Here is a 15198-nt window from a genome sequence, read left to right as displayed (position 1 = left end):
CTGCAGGGGGAAGGGCTGAGCAGGGGAGGGGAGAGCCTAGAGGCGCAGGATGCAGGAGGAAGCCTCGGGCCTGGGGACAGGACTGATCTGGAGTGGTGCTGAGGATCAAGCTGGGAGGGAAACTACAGCACACCATGTTGGAGACAGAGCCATGAGGGGATGGAGCTGTGAGAGGAAGAGGTCTGGGGGGAGGGGTGGAGCTGTGAGGGACCTGGTCGATAGGGGAAGGAGGCTTTGGGTATGGAGCTGTTAGGGGCCGGGACTATGAGAAAAAGGGACTTGAGGGGACAGGACTGGGGGGAAACTAGTCTGGGGATAAGGCTGTGAGGGGATTTGGCCATGAGGAGTCCAGGCTGTGAGGGATGAGTAGGACTGGGGACAAGACTATGAGAAGGCCCAGCCTTGAGGGAAAGGAGTCTAAGAAGATGGAGCTGTGAGGGGATGGGGTCTGTGAGGGGGGCGAGGGCGTTTGAGGATGGATCTATGAGGGAAAGAGGCTGAAGGAGAATGAGGATAGGGCTGTGAAAGCAAGGGGAGCCTGAAGGGAAGGGACTGTGAGGGTGGAGAGGAGACAGCTTGGGGAGTAGGACTCCCCTGTGGCCTTTAAGTATTGGGGTCCCTATATGTGTGAGGAAACTGGGGAGGAGGGGGTTGTGGAAAGGGATCTGGTCCACCCACTCTCAGTCTGGCCCAGCAGGCCTGTCTCTTGTTCCCACATCCTGGCTCATCTTATCTCATCCCCACAGTGTGGAGGGTGATGCCCCAGGCAGTGACCTGAGCACAGCGGTTGATAGTCCTGGGAGCCAACCCCCCTACCGGCTGAGCCAGCTGCCCCCCACCAGTAGCCACATGGGGGGCCCCCCTGCTGGGGTGGGCCTTCCCTGGGCTCAGCGGGCTCGCCTCCAGCCAGCCAGTGTCGCCCTGAGGAAGCAGGAAGAGGAGGAGATAAAGCGCTCCAAGGCCCTATCGGACAGCTATGAACTCTCTACGGACTTGCAGGACAAGAAGGTGCAGACAAGATGGCTCTGGCTGGGAATGGGAGTGGGAATGGGGGTGTGAGAGAACAAGGGAGGGATTGGGATGTGCCACTTGAAGGCGGTATCTAGGGAAGGATAGCGGGACTGGAAAGGGATAAGACTGGCTCCAGGACCCTTTACCCTAATGGGGACTCACTTACTCATTCACTACCCATCCACTGAGTCTTGTATTCACTCAGCAGTGGTTGAGCTCCATGCCGGGCACTGGGATATAAAGATGAATGAGACCTGGACCTGGGCTTCAAAAATCTGTCTAACGGGAGAAACACACACATATGTTGGCAATTTCAGAACAGTGTGCTACAATGAATCCCATATATTACACAAGATATTGTTTAGCTGAAAAAAGGTGCGGGGGGGGGGAGGGGGGGACACAAAATCCTATATATAGAAAATAAAAAGGTGGAAGGACATATACCAAAATGTTAATTGTGGTTTACACCTAGGTGTTGGGACTGTAGGTGAACCAATCTTCCTTCTTTCCCTCCTTCCTTCCTCCCTCCCTCCCCCCTCCCTTCCCTCCCTCCTCCCTCCCTCCCTCTTTCCCTCTCTCCCCTCTCGGCCCTTCTCCCTCCCTTTCTTCCCCCCTCTCTCTTCCTCCTTCCTTTCCTCCTTCTTGCTCTCAATCTCTTTCTTCCTTTCTTTCCTTTTTGGGCTTCTCTCTTTTGTCTTAACTTTTTTTGAGTACTGAATATCTACTTCCTGTAAATAAAAAAAAGAAAACCACGACCCTGTCCTGTGTGGCAAGTGCTATCTGAGATTAAAGTGAGAACAACACAGAGCTCAGCCTGGTGCACTCAGGCAGCTGTGAGCAGTTAGCTGTGACTTGGGTGGCTGTGTGGTTGAGGTCCAGGGAGAGGAGGCTGTAGTGAGTTCTGACCTTGTTCCCCTCGACCCTCCCCTGCCAGGTGGAAATGCTGGAGAGGAAGTATGGGGGCTCCTTCCTGAGCCGCAGGGCTGCCAGGACCATCCAGACAGCCTTCCGCCAGTACCGCATGAACAAGAACTTTGAGCGGCTCCGCAGCTCAGCTTCAGAGAGCCGCATGTCCCGCCGCATCATCCTTTCCAACATGCGGATGCAGTTCTCCTTTGAGGAGTACGAGAAGGCACAGAACCCCGCGTACTTCGAGGGCAAGCCTGCCTCGCTGGACGAGGGTGCCATGGCTGGTGCCCGGAGTCACCGGCTTGAACGGGGGCTCCCATATGGAGGCTCCTGTGGAGGGGGCATCGATGGTGGGGGAAGCTCCGTCACCACATCTGGAGAGTTTTCCAATGACATCACAGAGCTAGAGGACTCCTTCTCCAAACAGGTCAGCATCCCTGAAAAGATCCTTTCCTCCCCATCCCCATGCTCTGGCTACTCCTGCAACTTTTTACCTACACTTCAAACTAAAAGAAGTTGCCCAACAAGCATTTGATAACAACAAATAGCTACCAACTGAGTAGGGACTGTGAGAATGATGAGAAAGAATTGGCAGGACAAAAAATTATATAGTTAAAACAAGCAAGTTAAAAATCTGGGTGTAGAGAACACATAAGAAAATTAAAGTTCTCACTCTTTGGCACTTCATCCACTATCAAATTAAGGCCTAACTAACAGGTGATGAGCTCCCACTCTGTGCCAGGTGCCGGGTATGCCTCATAATGACCTGTGAGATGGGGATCGTTATCCCGATTTTATAGAGGACACTGAGGCTCCAAGGCCCTGAGAGGTAAAGTGACTTTTCCAAACTGGATTGGAACTCAGCTCTGTCTGGTTCCAAAGCCTGTGCTCTTTCCCTTATACCACAGACCAGGCTTTGTGCTGGGCACCGTGGAGGAGACAGATGAACCGGCCCAGGGTTCTTGTTCTCAAGGATCTCCCATGTGCTGCCTGGCACAGACACATGGCAGACACATGACTGCCTCCTGAAGTAGAGTGTGCTCCGAGCCATGAGAAAGGATCACATTTGGTACTGTGGGAACCCAGGGGAGGGAGAAGAAACTTTCTTCTGGGAGAACCAGAGAAGGCTTCTTTGAGAAAACAACACTGGAGCTTGGCCTTACCAGACAGATAAGATTCAGCAAGTCAGAGATAGTTGGGAGGGTGTTGCTTGAATAGGCATTGAATTAGCAAAAGCATGGAAGGGTGGGAATCCAGCAGGCAGTGATGGTGTTAGGAGATCAGTTCTGGGCTTGGGGTGTATCAGCATAGCTGCTCAGGTACCAATCCCAGGTTTGCTATTTCCCAGCTATGTTACCTTGGGCAAACTGTTTAACCTTACTGAAACATGATCAATAAAATGAAGATAAAACCTTCTTTTATAACTGTTTTGAAGATTCAGTTCAGCTAGGTAATACGTATGAAAGCACGTAGTATGTAGTAGCTGCTAAGTACATGTTAGTTTCCTTCCTAAAACCAAGGAGGTATTTGGCAGAAATTGTTGAATGAATGAATAAATGAAGCTTTATAAGAGAAGAAATCACTCTGCTTTAACTTCTGTGATCTGGCCCTGCTGTCAGCCTGGGCATGTTCCCTGTAGCTAATGAAAGGATATGTGGGGCGGGGAGTGGGGGTAGAGGAAAGGAAAGAAGTATTAAAGGGGAGATCTAAATCACTCACCTGTTTATTCATACAACAGACATTTTAATTGAACATCTCTTCCGTGTCAAGCAATGTGTTGAGCTGAACTAAAAAGAGAAACTGGGCCTGGACCCATCCCTCAAGGAGGAAATGAGGGTTAGGGGCTCACAGTCTGATGGCAAGATTGAGGAACCAGGCCTGGGCCCAGCTCTCAGTGCTATCCAAGTCTGATGTGTATTAGTTATCTATTGCTGTGTAACAAATGACCCCAAAATTTAGCAGCTTAAAACTGAACTTAAAGACTGAGCTTAAACAACAAACATTTATTATCTCATATAGTTTCTGAGGGTCAGGAATCTGGGAGTGGCTTGGTTGGTGATTCTGGCTCAGGGTCTCTCATGAGGCTGCAATCAAGCTGTAGGGTGGGACAGCAATCTCTAAAGACTTGACTGGGGCTGACAGGTCTGCTTCCAAGCTCACTCACTTGGCTGTTGGCAGGAGGATTCAGGTCCTCACCATGTGGGCTTCTCCATAGGACTGCTCATGGCATGGCTTCCCCCAGAGCCAGGGGTCTGAGAGAGAGAGCACAAGCGAGTGATGGAAGCTCAAGCCTTTCATAACCTAATCTTGGAAGTGACATCCCATCACTTCTGCCACATGCTGTTGGTTCCGCAGACCAACCCTGGGACAATGTGGTACACAAGGGTGTGAATACCAGGAGACGGGGATCATTAGGGGTCAGTTTGGAGGCTGGATACCACAGGAAGGTGGTTACCAGCCATGGTCCAGATTCTCAAGGCTGAATATTATGGATTTCCTAAAAGAGAACCAGACAGAGGGCTCTGTGAGCCCAGAGGAAGCTGAGATTTTGGTTTACCTTGGGGGATGGCAGAGGCAGGAATGTGGATTGAATCAGCGAGGAGGTGGCATTGACTTGGGTCTATATAGACATGAAGGAGATAATGGGATAGCTGAGAAGGGAACTTGGCATTCATCCCAGCTACTGTGAGCTCACAATGGATCCCTGGGAGTTATTTTATATACTGCAGAGAATCTGTGGAGGTGGGGGAGGGGAATCCCTCTTCTTGGCTGACCCACCAGGAAGATTCCTCCTTTTTCCTTCTCTCCCTCCCTCATTCCCACCCTTCCACCATCCCACCATCCTTCCCTTCATCTTTCCTTCCTTTCTGTCTCTTTCCCTCCTCCCCTTCCCCCCACACAGGTAAAGTCTCTGGCTGAATCCATCGACGAGGCCCTGAACTGCCACCCATCGGGGCCCATGTCTGAGGAGCCAGGGTCAGCCCAACTGGAGAAGCGAGAGTCGAAGGAACAGCAAGAGGACAGCTCGGCAACATCCTTCAGTGACCTTCCTCTCTACTTGGATGACCCAGTTCCCCCACCTTCCCCTGAGCGACTGCCCAGCACAGAGCCTGCACCCCAGAGCCGTCCTGAGTTCTGGGCACCAGCCCCTCTCCCGCCAGTTCCTCCACCAGTGCCACCAGGGACCCGGGAAGATGGTAGCCGTGAGGAAGGCACTCGAAGGGGTCCTGGGTGCTTGGAGTGCCGGGATTTCCGGCTGCGGGCTGCTCACCTTCCCCTGCTTACCATTGAGCCTCCTAGTGACAGCTCCGTGGACCTGAGTGACCGCTCAGATCGCGGCTCTGTTCACCGCCAGCTGGTCTATGAGGCTGATGGCTGCAGCCCCCATGGGACCCTGAAGCACAAGGGGCCACCAGGCAGGGCCCCAATCCCTCACCGCCACTACACAGCCCCGGAAGGCCCAGCCCCAGCCCCGCCAGGGCCCCTGCCACCAGCCCCCACTGGTGGCACTGGGCCCAGCGGTGTGCCTGGGGGTCGGAGGTTGGGGAAGTGCGAGGCAGCAGGTGAGAACTCTGATGGTGGAGATAACGAAAGCCTTGAGAGCTCCAGCAATTCCAATGAGACCATCAACTGCAGCTCTGGCTCCTCTTCACGGGACAGCCTGAGGGAGCCTCCAGCCACCGGCCTGTGCAAGCAGACTTACCAGCGAGAGACAAGGCACAGCTGGGACTCGCCAGCCTTCAACAATGACGTGGTACAGAGGCGGCACTACAGAATCGGCCTCAACCTCTTCAATAAGTATGTGCTCCCCATTCCCTCCTCCTCGCCCCTTCCTGCCCTGGGCACTGTGACCCCTGGGGCTGAACTCCAAGCAGTGATCCTGTTTCTGCCATCCTCTCATTTTGTGGATGGTGTTTCTCCCCAGCCATTCAGGGAAGAGGATTGGCAACAGGGTGACAGAGTAGAAAGCTCCCCCCACCCACACACACACACCATCAGAGGCAGTTCTAGTCCTAGTACTGCTTCTGACTGGCTGTGTGATGTTGGGTGAGATGTTCCCCTTTCTGGGCCCCAATTTTCTGGCTATGGGATGGATTCTGAACCTTGGGTCCCCCAACTTCCCTTTTTGGTGGGGAAGTGATAAGGTGTATAAAGAACTCTGCTCTGAGAAACAGGAGACCTGGACCCCTAACCTGCCTTTGGTGTGTTCCTTCCTTGGGCTTCAGTGTTTCCACCTATCAACTAGCAGGGTGTGTATATTTGAGGTGTTGGGGGCAGGGTGGAGTGCTGGACTAGTCAATGACCATGACCAAGCTCTCTCTAGGTATTTGGTCTTGTGCCAGGTGCTTAGGAGTGCGGTGAGAGTGTGACGTTTGATTAAAAAATAATTAGAAAACAAATGCCTTATGTCTTTATAGCCTATAAGACACTGCCACCTAGGTTTCTCACAAGAGCTCAGCAAGGTGGGTAGTGGTATCCCTATTTTATAGAGAAGGGACTGAGGCTTAGAGAAGTAAAGGGAATTGTTCTGAGTCATACGACTGGTAAGTGATGGATCTGAGACTCCTGTGACACCAAGTCTCTTCCAAATTCTAGCCTCGTGGGGTCCTGAGTCTCTGGGGTTTTGAATATGGGATAGTACAGACCCAGATTTGGCCTAGTGGAAAGTAGAGAGCACTTTGTCTGTAGAAACACTCACAGAGGCTGGGTGATACCTTTCTGGGTGTGATGTGGGATGCAGACAAAGTAACCTCTTTACTTCTTTCCTACTCTGAGGGTCTGTGACTCTGACAGAAGGGCTTAGCCTGGAACTCAGATCCCTCCGTGCCTGCTGGGCATATCAAAGCTCTTGGCATAGGGCAGGCTCTCAGTAGATCTCAATTTTCTTTCGGTTGTAGTGTGGCTCCAGTGGAGGAGAAAGTTAGGTTGAGGATACCTTGGAATTTTGAAGCTCTCTGAAATGGGAAAGTGACTTCCTCTCCTTGGGCCTCAGTTTTCTCATCTGTACCATGAAGGGATTGGACCAAATTATACATTTGACTTCCTTGGTTCTCTGAGGCCATGGTTGGGCCCAAAATTAGTTCAAGAAATGGGATAGAGGGCAGAGTTCCAGGAGGACAGTCATCTCATCTACCTCCCCTCTTTCTGCAGGAAGCCAGAGAAAGGCATCCAGTATCTGATCGAGCGGGGCTTCCTGTCAGACACACCAGTGGGAGTGGCTCACTTCATCCTGGAACGGAAAGGCCTGAGCCGGCAGATGATCGGGGAATTCCTAGGAAACCGGCAGAAGCAGTTCAACAGAGACGTGTTGGAGTGAGGACCCTAAGATGGGGCAGGCTGGGGCCAGGGATTCCTGGAAAAGGAGAGCAGGAGGGAGGAAGGGGGCAGCCTGTCCTTTTTGCTCAAATAAACTTTGCAAAACAGGATGAATAGACCTTCCTGCTCTCACACCCCTCTGCCGCAAAGAGGTCTGATCTCTCGGCCCTATTCCTAAAGTCTTCTGGGTGGCCCCAGGCAAGGCATGCTTGTCCTATGGCCTGCTTTGAGCCTCACTTTTCCTGTCTCTGAAACGAATGGGCCAATGGAAAGGACCCTTAGGAACCGCGTGTCTGGCCTTGATTTTCTGGGATGGATTCAATTTCAAACGTTCCATCCTCACGTGTACTTGCTTGGGCCATGGGTCCAGATTTTGGAATTCTTATCATTGGGGATGTTTGTCCGTTTGAGCAGGTCAGGATGGGTCAGAGGTTTTCTGCAGAGGAATTGAGAGTACCATACCCCCTTGTTTGCTCCTCAGCTGTGTGGTGGATGAAATGGACTTCTCCTCCATGGATTTGGATGACGCACTCCGGAAGTTCCAATCCCATATCCGGGTTCAGGGCGAGGCCCAGAAAGTGGAACGACTCATAGAAGCCTTCAGGTGTGCCTACTTCCCAGTCCTGAAGCTGCCCTGTCCTACTTGGGGGGTGGGGCAGCATAGTATATGCTTACAAGTCATCTCTCTGAGCCTCATACTTTCCTCACCAGACAATGGAAATTATAAATCCTGTCTTTCAAGGCAGTTGTGAGGATCAGAGGTCATGTGCCTAAAGTATCTAGCTCAGCATCTGGGGCCTGGGCATCCAGTAAGGGATGACAATAATAGCTAACATTCGCTGAGCACTTACCAGGTATCAGGTGCTGAGCTGGGCACTTTACATGATTATTTTGCCGAATAACCACAATAACCTTTTGAGTTAAGTGCTTTTATTATTATTCCCATTTTGCAGATGAGAAATCAGAAGTTTAGAGAGGTTAAGTAACTTGCCCAGAGTCATACAGTGAGTAAGCAGTGGAAGCAGGATTTAAACTCATGTGCCTGACTCCATGGCCCGTGCCTTTAATTCTGTCCTCTACTGTGAATGCTTTGGGGATCAGGCAGACCTGGGTATCAATCTGGCTCCACCACTTTGGGGTTTTTAGAGGAGAAACAGGACAGTTGCTGAGAACTTGTTTCCCATAATGGGAGAAGGGTTTGCTTTACAGTCAGAAAGATTGAGATTTTCATCCTGGCTTCACCATTTACCTTGGGCAAGTTACCTTACCACTTTGGGTCTCAGTCACTTCATCTGTAAAATTGGGCTGCAGGATTGTGATAGGATTACATGAGACAATGTACATAAATCCCCTGGCAAAGCTCTCTAAAAGGTAGCGATTGTGATTTTTACGTGCTAGTCTTGGGGAAACGCAAAAAAGAAGAATGAGGACAGACCCAAAGGACTCGGGAGTATTTCTCGGAGGAGAGGGTTAGTGGTGTCACACTGGGAGGATGACGAGTAGGTGGAGATTACTGGTGCCTGATCCTGGCCCTGACCCCTCCTGCCTTGCAGCCAGCGGTACTGTGTGTGTAACCCAGCCCTCGTGCGCCAGTTCCGGAACCCAGACACCATCTTCATCCTTGCTTTTGCCATCATCCTCCTCAATACTGACATGTACAGTCCCAGTGTCAAGGCTGAACGCAAGATGAAACTAGATGACTTCATCAAGAACCTGAGAGGTGACCCCAGACTTCCCTATCAGCTTTTCCTGTCCTTTACCTGGGAAGGGAAAGTGGACCGGGTCGGGGCTGGGGAGGGACGAGGGAGATGGCATGTGCTCCCTGGAAAATTAACCTGTGGTGCTCTCACTTTCTGCCAAGATCCATCCACTCATTCCTGCACTGAGTATTGACCAAGCAGATCCTGAACAAGAGAGAGAAAAGCTCTGGCTCTTAGGGAGCTTACATTAATTCACTCAGTCATTCATGTGCCTGTTCACTCGTCACTCCCTCTTTCCCTCTCTTCTTTGTTTATGCCCATAAAGACTCATTTAATTATTTTAGGTACCCTTTTCTCCATCCGTGCATTCATTCCCTCAGCCAACCAACCAGCCACCCAGCCAGTCGACACTGAGTGCCTGGTGTGTGCCAGGCCCTGTGATGGGCGCTAAGGACAGTGGCATTTGCCATAGTCCCTTCCCAGAGAGAGCTCGCTCTTTGTGGGTGAGACCAACTTGTGGTACCAGATAGCCAACACAAGACAGGAAGTGAAACATGATGTCAGACAGGCCAAAAGTACAATCACAGCTCAGGAGGGAGAGCCCATCTCCAATGCACTTCCTGTAGGAAGCAGTATTTTCATTTTAAGGTGGGCCTTGAAGGCATGGATAATGTGAGAGAACGGGTCATAGAGGAGGCTTACCTGGTATTAAGAATAACAAAGGCACAGAGGTGGGAAAATGTAAAGTTGTTTGGAGAACAATCAAGATGGGGTGGACGATCCAGCTGGGAAGGTCAATTGGAACCAATATACGAGGGCCTCAAATGCCAGGTGAAAGGTATCACCTTGACCTTTTTTTATGGTTTATTGTATTGATGTTAAGCCCTGCCTCTCACCAAAGAGCAACCTACTAAAAATGGCACCGATGTTAGGATTATTTAAACAGAAACGAAAGAGGGAAATAGAATTGAGGAAAAACAAATAGACAAGACAAATTTGCTGACCGTCACAGTTGGGCGTTAAGCTCTCTGGCAGCTGAGGTAAAACGGCAGTGCGGTGAAGGACGTTCCGTCAGCACTTGTCCGAGGGAGAGGCCTGGCATCTCCAAAGGAGAAAATGTTTTCCCTAGCAGAAGGTTTAGAGAGAAGAGTGAGTGGGTTTCACTCAGCAGACAGTCAGGGGTGGAGAAGGATGGCAGACTCAGCAGGAGAGTGTGTCTCCCAGAATCCTGCTATTAGTCATTCGTTTGTTCATTCATTCGTTTCATTCATTCTCCCTCCCTCTCTCTCTGTCTATATATGTGTGTGTGTATATGTATACACACACGTGTATGTATAAGTATTTTATATATATGTATATCTTTTCTCCCTTTAATTAGTAAATAAATAAGGAAACAAATGAAACAAATACCTGCTCATTCCAGAACTTTTGGAAATATAGAAAATTAGCAAATTTCTTTTAATCACCCAAAATTCTGCCCCCTAGAGGCAACCTTGGTTAATATTTTGATGAATTCTAGTCTTTTTTCCCATGGATGTGTAACTTTTTATATAATTAAGATCATGCTGTGTGTACAATTTATCTCGCTCTTTTCACTTAACTTGCTACAAGAATTTTCTCATGCTTTTTGTAAATGTCAAGTTTTTAATAGCTATATGTTATTTTATTAGATGAATATGTTCAACTTTACTTAACTGTTCCTTCTATTGTTAGAACTTAGGTTGTTTCAGATTTTTCCCATAAGTGGCACTTGTACATATATCGTTGCACATAATTCCTCAGGGTAGATTCCTAGAAGAGGAATCACTGAATATTTAGATTCTTGCCAAATTACCTTCCAAAATAGTTATGTTAATATACATGCCTGCTTCCCTGCCCTCTTACTAATACTGTATATCATCATTTAACATTATTTTTGCTGGTTAAAAAAGAAAAAAAAATATCTGATTGTTTTAATGACAGTGTGCTCTGAGTTGTGTAGACAAAATCCCTACCCTGAGGAAGGAAGAAACTGGCTGTTTTGTTGAAGGGCACCTTTCCTGGTCTGATCTTGTGGGGTGTTGTGGAGAACCCCTGCCACCCACTCCCCATATTCGTGTGTTGTATCCCTGTGTTACTCCCCAACCCAGGGGTTGACAATGGTGAAGACATCCCTCGAGACCTCCTGGTGGGCATCTACCAGCGCATCCAGGGGCGTGAATTGCGGACCAACGATGACCATGTATCTCAGGTGCAGGCCGTGGAGCGCATGATTGTGGGCAAGAAACCGGTAAGTGCCTTGGGAGGCTGCAGAGGGCGGACAGGGTTTGGATTTGGGTTTGCTTCTGCCACCGGGTGATAAGTCAGTGCCCCTCTCTGAGCCCCAGACTCCCATCACTTGCCGAATGGTGCAGGTTTATCATGCATTCCTCAGGGATCACGGTGCAGATTGAGGGAGACGCTCTATGGGAATGCATTTAGCACATTGCAAGGCACATAGTGGGTGCTGTATAAATATTAGCATCCTTCCCACCTCTTGTTCTGCCTTTTCATTCCAAGTAAGGAGCCAAGCTAATAGTTAGCTGATAACCAAAGCAAAAACACACTCTAGTCTTTTAGGCAACAAAAATTTACAGATGCCTTTCACTGAGCCTGGCATTTTGGCATTTCACTGGGCATGAGGGACACAGATATGAATCAGACACGGTCTCTGTCCTTGGGGACACTCACAGACCAGAGGAGTGTCAGACAAAGACACAATACTTCTGACTTATGGTTAGTTTAGGGGAGCACAAAGGAGGGACAGGTCATTTTCAGCCCGGGGAGATCAGGAACGGCTTCTTGGGAGAGAGAACACTGGAACTGGGACTTGGAGGAGGGGTAGAATGTGGCCATATGGAGCTGGGCAAGAAAGGCCTTCCAGACAGAGGGTGCTACAGGGACAAGAGTGAGCTTAGGCCTTAGTTGCTTAGACTCCTTGTGTCGGAGTGACAGTGATATGTATTAGAGGTCAACTTCATCTTGCAGTCAAAGTTAAGGTGCTGGAAGCCTGAAGCTGGCGTGCTGGCCTTGCTGACACCTATTTCTTTATGCCTTATCTAGGTCCTGTCTCTTCCTCACCGTCGACTGGTTTGTTGCTGCCAGCTCTACGAGGTGCCAGATCCAAACCGCCCCCAGAGGCTAGGGTTGCATCAGCGGGAGGTCTTCCTCTTCAACGATCTCCTCGTGGTATGAGCTCTCTGGGGGAGGAGATGGAGAGGAGGTGGTGAGCTTAGACCCTGGGTCTGGTGTGAACCATGTTAACATTGGCGGGTAGAGGAGCAGTGGGTGAGGTGCTCTGCCATGTGCTCTCTGCGGTCTTGGACAAGGCATAGGCATCTAACCCTCTTTACCTCACGGATCCATTTAGAGGTAGTGACAGCCACACAGGGGTAGAAAATGTGAGGACCAGGACAGACTTACAATCTGGGAAGTGGTAGGAAATGTCCCTGTCCACCTCAATAGCCCAGAGGGTTGGCTGGAGGAAGGTGAACCTGTGACCCTGCGGTCCATCTGAAACCTTCCAGTGGTTGGGGTGCTTGAAGTGATTGTTAAAACTGTGCTCATCGCCAGTGTAGATGTACATCTTTTAGAGCTGGGACTCTTAGGACTCTGCAGGTAGGAAGGGAACTTCAGGGTCTCCTGTCCAACCTCTTACCCAGGGCAAGAACCAGCTTCCTGCATGGCCCCCTGCTTGCGTGACTGCTAGGAGAGATAGCTCTGACTGCTAGAATCTGTCTCCCAATGGGTTTCCACCAATGATCTTTACTTGACCCTTGGGATCACAGAGAACAAGTATTCTCCCTCTTCTCTGAGGCAGCTCCTCAGAAATTTGATGACAGTGGCCTGTCCCCTCTTGGTCTTATCTCCTTTAGAGCAGGGTCTCTCAACCTTGACACTATTGACATTGGCATATTGGCCGGATAATTCTTTGTTGTGGGGGCTGTCCTGTGCATTGTAAGATGTTTAGCAGCAGCCCTGGCCTCTACCTGCTAGATGCCAGTAGTACTCCTTCAACCAACAATGTCTGGACATTGCTAAATGTCTCCTGTGGGGCAAAGTCACCCCTAGTTGAGAATTGCTGTTTTAGACGAAGCCCCTCCAATGCCCTCTCTGAGCCTTAATTTCCTCCTCTGTGAAGTGGGACTAATCCCTATCTCAAAGGGTTATCATGAGGATGAAATAAGAGCTCAGATGTGGAATAACGTAAGCCAGAGGAGTGCCTGGCCCATACAGTTGCTGAGTAAATGTTTCAACATCTGTCATGCACTGACACATGTGTGTGTCTAGCCCCATGCTAGGTGCTGCGTTCACAGAGATAAGTGAGACTCAGTCCTTGTTCTTGGGGAGCTCATGGTCTGAAGGACTAAATAAATGCTTTGTATAACTGTTCACTATAACCATCTGGAAATCAAATAATTTGCTTTTAAACGCTACTTGCAGACTGTCTGAGATGTTCACAACCTATGTTGGTTGAGTCCAGAGTGCCCAAGTACTTAATAAAGGCCTTGGGTTGTTGAGAGGAAGACTTGTTAACTCTATACATAGTTTCATTGGAGATTGCCATTGTGTGCAGGTCCCATAGGAATGGGCGAGATACACCAAAGCCAAACTCCTGCCTCTTGGTGCTCCTGGTCCAGCAAGGGGCGATCACATACTCAGAGTGCTCTCCTAAAGCCTGCCGGTGAAAGGCATTGAACCAGCACTCTGGAAGTTCAGAAAAGGGGGGGAATTCTGTGTGTGAGGAGTTAGGACAGGCTTCCTGGAGAGAGCAGAATTCAGTTACTTCCTGTAAAAAATCATAAATCCCTGTTGTGCACCATCATTACATCAGGAACTTGCATTTTCTCCCATTTCTCCCATTCTGCTTCTCAAGCTTCAGTTCTCCCCAACTTGTGGGTATGTGTTTGTGTGTATATGTCTGTTAGTAGTAGTGGAAGGGGAGAGTGGCTATGAGAAATAGGTGCCATATGGAAATTCCCTACCCCAAACCCTGCCTCTTGTCTTTTTCCTACCCTTGCCAAAGGTCACCAAAATTTTCCAGAAGAAGAAGATCTTGGTGACATACAGCTTCCGTCAGTCCTTTCCCCTCGTGGAAATGCATATGCAGCTCTTCCAGAATTCATGTGAGTCCCTTCTTGGATTCCAGTATCCCAAGAGTCTATGCCATGGCCCCTGTGCGCATCCTTCATCCACACCAACCTCCAGTTTTTGGAGTTCTTTGCAACGAAGCTGAAGTCTCCAAAGCACCTACTTGGTCCTGGGATGCAGGGAAGGCCAGGGTGGAGTATGACTTGGGTCTGTGTCCTGGGGAACTCGTGGTCTCGCAGAGAACCACGGTGTGTATGTTTTCTGGTGGGCTGAAGAGATGGTGATCATGCTGCGCTTTGAAGGACTGAGCCAGAGGATCTTTGTTGGGTGGCCTTCTGCGCAGCAGATACAATGTGAGTAGAGGCAGAGGTGTGAAGGAAGGGGTTCTAGAGAGCAGCCAGTGTTCAACTTGCCTTTACATCCCAGGGCATAGGGAGCAACAGGGACATGACTACCAGGAATTTGGGGGCATAGGGGGCAAAGGGGAGCCACTGAAGATGCTTGAGCAGAGAAGAGGCTGGATCAGAGTTGGATATTAGAAAAATTATTTCACCTATGAGCCACCTTGCTTGAGTCCTGACAGAGGTGCCCGACTTCCCCTTTTCCCATAGATTACCAGTTTGGGATCAAGTTGCTGTCTGCAGTACCTGGTGGGGAGCGCAAAGTCCTCATCATCTTCAATGCCCCCAGCCTCCAGGACCGGCTGCGCTTCACATCCGACCTGCGTGAGTCCATCGCTGAGGTGCAGGAGATGGAGAAATACCGCGTGGAGTGTGAGTAGCCCCACCACGTCTCCTTCCCCCTCTCCTGATACAGTGCCCTGCTGAGGCCAATAATCCTGTCCTCTGAGAATCTCAGAGTTGAGGGTTAGCTTGTCCAACCTTCCTACCCTCATTCCAGGAACCCTTTGACCTCTGCTTGAATACCTTCAGTGACAAGGGTCTCATTACTTCTCAGCCTCAGATTATTATTCCAAGCCCTAATTATGAGCCAAGTCTTCCTTCTTTTGAAGGGCAGCAGGGAGAAGGATCAGGGTATTGGAGGTAGGACTCTGGTTTCAGATCCCAGGGATGCTACTTATTACCTGGGTAAACTGTGGCAAGTTGCCTGACTCCGAGCCCCAATTTCTTCATACATGAAACTGGGATAATGA

At 49.8% G+C, this 15198-nt stretch overlaps 1 protein-coding gene across 7 annotated transcripts in view; it reads left to right on the top strand.

The window, feature by feature from the left end:
* IQSEC2 (IQ motif and Sec7 domain ArfGEF 2) overlaps positions 1-15198 on the top strand; it is a 77736-nt gene that overhangs the window by 57657 nt on the left and 4881 nt on the right. For 6 of the 7 annotated variants that reach the window (XM_070502881.1, XM_070502876.1, XM_044763488.2 and 3 more), the window contains 10 exons: positions 747-1008; positions 1946-2347; positions 4823-5718; positions 7072-7233; positions 7718-7840; positions 8790-8956; positions 11066-11205; positions 12018-12143; positions 13981-14080; positions 14657-14818. In XM_070502881.1, coding sequence (XP_070358982.1) covers positions 747-1008; positions 1946-2347; positions 4823-5718; positions 7072-7233; positions 7718-7840; positions 8790-8956; positions 11066-11205; positions 12018-12143; positions 13981-14080; positions 14657-14818 — 2540 coding nt within the window. Of the gene's footprint in view, positions 1-34; positions 181-746; positions 1009-1945; positions 2348-4822; positions 5719-7071; positions 7234-7717; positions 7841-8789; positions 8957-11065; positions 11206-12017; positions 12144-13980; positions 14081-14656; positions 14819-15198 lie in introns of those variants that run through there. The other variant, XM_070502878.1, reaches the window with a different exon arrangement.

Source organism: Equus asinus, chromosome X (assembly GCF_041296235.1).
Source record: "Equus asinus isolate D_3611 breed Donkey chromosome X, EquAss-T2T_v2, whole genome shotgun sequence".
Classification (NCBI taxonomy): domain Eukaryota; kingdom Metazoa; phylum Chordata; class Mammalia; order Perissodactyla; family Equidae; genus Equus; species Equus asinus.
Note: the sequence above shows the minus strand (reverse complement) of the source record. Positions and strands in the feature narration are given on the sequence as shown.